General features: G+C 27.5%; 1 protein-coding gene across 1 annotated transcript; it reads left to right on the top strand.

Annotated features, from left to right (window-relative positions):
- Positions 1-258: 258 nt before the first annotated feature.
- Phum_PHUM267750 (uncharacterized protein) lies at positions 259-3,522 on the top strand (the record flags this gene model as incomplete). The annotated part of the gene is made up of 9 exons (XM_002426624.1): positions 259-383; positions 824-999; positions 1,413-1,607; positions 1,872-1,945; positions 2,071-2,177; positions 2,314-2,472; positions 2,544-2,671; positions 2,791-3,139; positions 3,285-3,522. The coding sequence occupies 9 exons, from the start codon at positions 259-261 to the stop codon at positions 3,520-3,522; spliced, it is 1,551 nt and encodes a 516-aa protein (XP_002426669.1).
- Between the last annotated feature and the right edge of the window lie 1,230 nt (positions 3,523-4,752).

Here is a 4,752-nt window from a genome sequence, read left to right as displayed (position 1 = left end):
TATTATTTAGGTTTTCTGCGGTATTGATTAAATATCATATTTTGTGGTATTTTTTTAAACATCGATCCGCATATTTTACGCCGCGTACATTAAATTTAACGCGTAAAAATGATTGCCTCGTTACGTGTATATTCGTCGATGTGTCATTTCCGGTAACTTTTTTTTCGTTATGCTTATAATTTGTATGTTTTTTTTTTTTTTTCGGTTTCAGGTTCGGGGATATGCTATTTTCCACCGGGTCTTCAAGGTCAATTCGAAATGCAGTCGAGCTTGGCAGAAGGTCAACAAGTTCAATATTCTCCAGTAAATATAACAATCGAAGCCATACCGATATGGGGACAATGTCATAAAAAAGTTGGAAATAATTTCATATTGAGAGATGAGTGAGTTATTATTATTATCATCAATTAATCGATTTAATAAAAGAAAGACAAATGGTTGGAATAATAATAATAATAATAATAATAAACAACCTCGAGCAACTCTATAAATAAATAATAAAAAAAATATCGTTTTACAATTTTTTTTTTTTTTTTTTATTTAAAAAAAAAATCAATGAAATCGATATTCATTCAATCAATCCGTTCGTTCGTTCGTCAGTTAGTCAATCAGTCAGTCAGTCAATCATTCAACGGTTTTTGTTTCCTTTTATTTTTTTGAAATTTGAAACGAGGATAATATTTCTAATAAGATATTCGTAACACGTGCGTTTTTTTTTTTTGTTACGGTCATCACGGAATGTCACCTTTGTTTTTTCTTTGTCTTCTCCTGCTGTTGCTGTTGCTGCTTCTATCCAATTAAACATAACCTTTTACCGTTACAGATCCGGCGGGGGTGATTGCATAAGATGTTTTCATTTAAATCTAAGATCTAAAAACGTATTACAAGTATTGACGGAAGGTTTGGATAAATGTTACACGAGCGAAGAAGTTGCCAAAAACACGTGTCCAAATGCTAATTCGGTTAATTCTCACGCCATTAAAGAAATTCTTTTATACAGTAAGTATCATCATCATCATTTAACGACTTTTTATAAAAATTATTATTTAATTAAAATTATTGTAAAAAAATCAAGAAGAAGATAGAGAAGAATTTGCTGTCGAACAACTTTCTAAATTTTAATAATAATAATAATAATAATAATAATAATAATAATAATAATAATAAAAACAAGTTTTTTTGTCGTGATAATTAAATTGCGTATGTTTTACACACGCATGTGATAGAAGCCATGTTATTATTATTATTAATTTTTTTTTTTTTGTGAAAATTCAAGTTCCGATCGTTTTTTTTTTTTTTTTGTTCGGTTACTATCAGTTAATTACAAGGGAGTTCGATATTATTATTTTTTTGTTTAATTAATCAAATTAAATTTTTATTAACAAATTGTTGTTGTTGTTGTTGTTACGCAGAAATAAAAGACATGAATGGAGAACCGACAAAAAGAGAATATTGTCCGATAAATGGAAAATTTTCATTTATTTATAACATAAACGATGGTTCGGATACAAAAATCGAATGTCCGCAATATACATCAAAAGCGGACAATTGTCCATCGGGTTCAACGTTTAATTTACATTTTAAAAGATGTTCTTTCGAAGATCACGGTACGTAATTTTTATTATTATTATTATCACAATTTTTTTTAATTAGCGGTTTTAAATAGCCAACGAATTGTAAACGAATTTCGCGGTCAATGTCCTTCCCCCTAACATTTTCGGTCTTTTACCGTCTGATAAAAAAATTTCTAATAAAAGGTTCGAAAAGTTTGCGGTTTTTTTTTTTTTGTTATTTTGGTGGTACCTGTTATTACGATCGATATCGTTCGATTTCCGGTCTTAATGTTAATAATGGAAGATATTAATTTACAGATATAACTTTCGACTGTTTGGGTCATTGGGATGGACCAAATAATGAAAAATATTTAACGTTACTCGATACTAGAGTAGGAGGAGATCAAAGGCCACAATATCGATGCGCGGTAATTAATTAAATAAAAAATTTAATATAAAAAAAGAAAAACCTCCCCGGAAAAATTTAAATCTTTTTCTTTTTTTTTTTCCATGAAAGTTATTCAAATCAAATCCGAAAACTGGATTGATACACATAGCATTTTCCAGCGATTCGACATGCGGTACCGATTTAGTTAGTGCAACGGAAGGTTACGAAGTATTAACGTTACAAAAAGAACCACCGAGTGAATGGCCAATAGAAGTCATGACAAGCATTTGCCGGTAATTATTATTATTATTATTAATTTCATTAACTCGAAAGAAAGAAAGAAAAGTAAAAAGAAAAATGTTTTCCCCCCAGATTTCCCAACTGGTCTCAAGGTGTTTGGGAACATTTACACATAGATGGTAACGGATTAACTTATAGAGATCATTCATCGTTTAAAACGTTTAATCTAAGATGTATAGGATCTGATACTGGAGTCAGAGAAAGGATTCCAGTTTTTGTTAAATCTCATTGGTAAGCGGAAAATTTTCTTTTAAAAGTTTTCCATCATTCTGTTTTTGTAAACGATTAAATTACATTTACAGCGGAGAAGAAAAAGAATATAATTGTTTATGGCTTAAAAAAAGAAGTGAAAACGTTTTGGAATTTCAATTGAGACAAAAACCGAGTGCTTACTATGACGAAACACTTTGCGAAGATGAAAATTTCGACAGTCAAATATGGATAACTCAAGCCAGTAATAATAATAATAATAATAATAATATTAACTTACGAATTTTGAAGCGATTAAATCGTAGATGGTATACGATGGTACATCTTTGTTGTTTTCAGGGTTGGATAAAAACGAAGAATCCCCATGTCCGGTCTCGGGTTTATACACGGGCAACATACCAGACGAAACAAGTTTGTGTGCGAGGCTGTCATCCAATTGTGAATCCCTAGACGTTATGTTTTACAGCGTTATGGATTGTGCATCGCATCAAGTGTTCGAAGATAGAGAATATAGATGCTTGGGCCAGTGGAAAGAAGGAAATTTATTATATACTTACACACAAAGAACGGATGCGAGCGCTTACGAATGTTTCGTCGGTTTCATTATGTCGAATCACGAAATATACATCATAGAAGCTGGAGAACACTGCGATAGAAAATTAGATCCATTTAGATTCGGAATGAAATTGTTAAGAAAAGGTATTATATTTATTATTATTATTATTATTATTATTATTATTATTATTATTACGTACCGTTCGTTCGTTGGGTGATCCTCGACGGTTTTTTTCTCTTGAAGGTTCTTGCACTGAAAACATATCATCGACGATAAGTAAAATAATTCCGCCGCAAACAACGACGACTTTATCAACATTGAAACCCATAAGGCCAAGTTCATCGAGACCACCGTGGAAAACATTGACCGAACCGCCATATTTAGATATCGAATCGAACGATGTATCGTCATCTCGTAATTCAGCATCCCATACATTATCATTATCATCATATAAAACTTTGTTCCTATTAGTTATTGTTTTAAATCAATTTTTTAATATTTTCGAACATACGTAAACGTTTTCATAAGTTAATACGAAAAAAGGTTTTATTTTTTTCATTTCAATATAATTTTAATTTTATTTATTATCATTATCACTATTATTATTATTATTAATTAAAATTATATTGAAATCGATATTGGCTCATAATAAAATGTGGCGCCACTATATTTTTATTTTTGAAAAGTGTAAATAATAAAATAAATTTTAAATTTGTGCGTGTGTGAATTATTGGCGCGTTTGTAATAAAAAAAAATCTAAAAAATCTTAACGATCGATTTATCGTATCGATTTTATCGATCGATTGATCGATCAATCGATATCTTAATGACATTTATTTACATCTTTACGAATAAAAAAAAAAAAAAATTATCTGTGATACGTTTTACAATTAAAAAAAAAAAATAATTTTTTTTCATTTTCATTTTTTTTTTTTTACATTCATTTTATCGTCGTGACGTATACTACTTTATGGTTGTAGTTTATTATTATTATTATTAATTGTAATAAATTTTTTTTTTATTTAAATATTATGTATATTATTATTATTATTAATTATTTAATAAATATTTTTTTTTCTTTCGTATCTATGGTTTTTTTTTTAATATTTACATGCATAAAAAATTTTTTTTTTTTCATTTGACTAAATATTATTATTTATATTAAAAAGTAATGATGATGATAATAATAATAATAATAATAAATAAATTAATCTAAAGTGAAATTTTTTAATTCCGTATAATCCGTGTTCCTATATAATTTTTTATATAGGATAGCTTTGTCTAAACTTCTTTTTGTTTTGTTCAGCCTGAAAACAAACAGAAAACAATAAAAAATTGTTATTAAATTTTTATTATTAATATACACGACACACGTGATTTATTTAATAATAATAATAATAATAATAATAATAATAATAACAACTTTTAGTTCTTTTTCTATATAAATTCGATATTTGAAAAAAAAAAAGTTTTTTTTTTGCTGAGGATTAATGAAATACAATACGATTCTCTCTCTCTCTTTCTCTTTTAAATTGAATTGAAATTAAATTTAAAATGTTTTTTCAATTCTCACGAATTGTGAAAAGAAATTTTTTTTCTATTTTTTTTTTTAACGTATCAAATTTAATAAGTTTTGTTTTGAATGATTTTTCATATTATTATTATTTTCACTCGGTTCACTCATTCCGTTTCTTTTTTTTATTACAATAACCTTGTAATCAACAAAGAATTATTATTATTATTAT

This window comes from Pediculus humanus, genomic scaffold (assembly GCF_000006295.1).
Source record: "Pediculus humanus corporis 1103172107642 genomic scaffold, whole genome shotgun sequence".
NCBI lineage: Eukaryota > Metazoa > Arthropoda > Insecta > Psocodea > Pediculidae > Pediculus > Pediculus humanus.
Note: the sequence above shows the minus strand (reverse complement) of the source record. Positions and strands in the feature narration are given on the sequence as shown.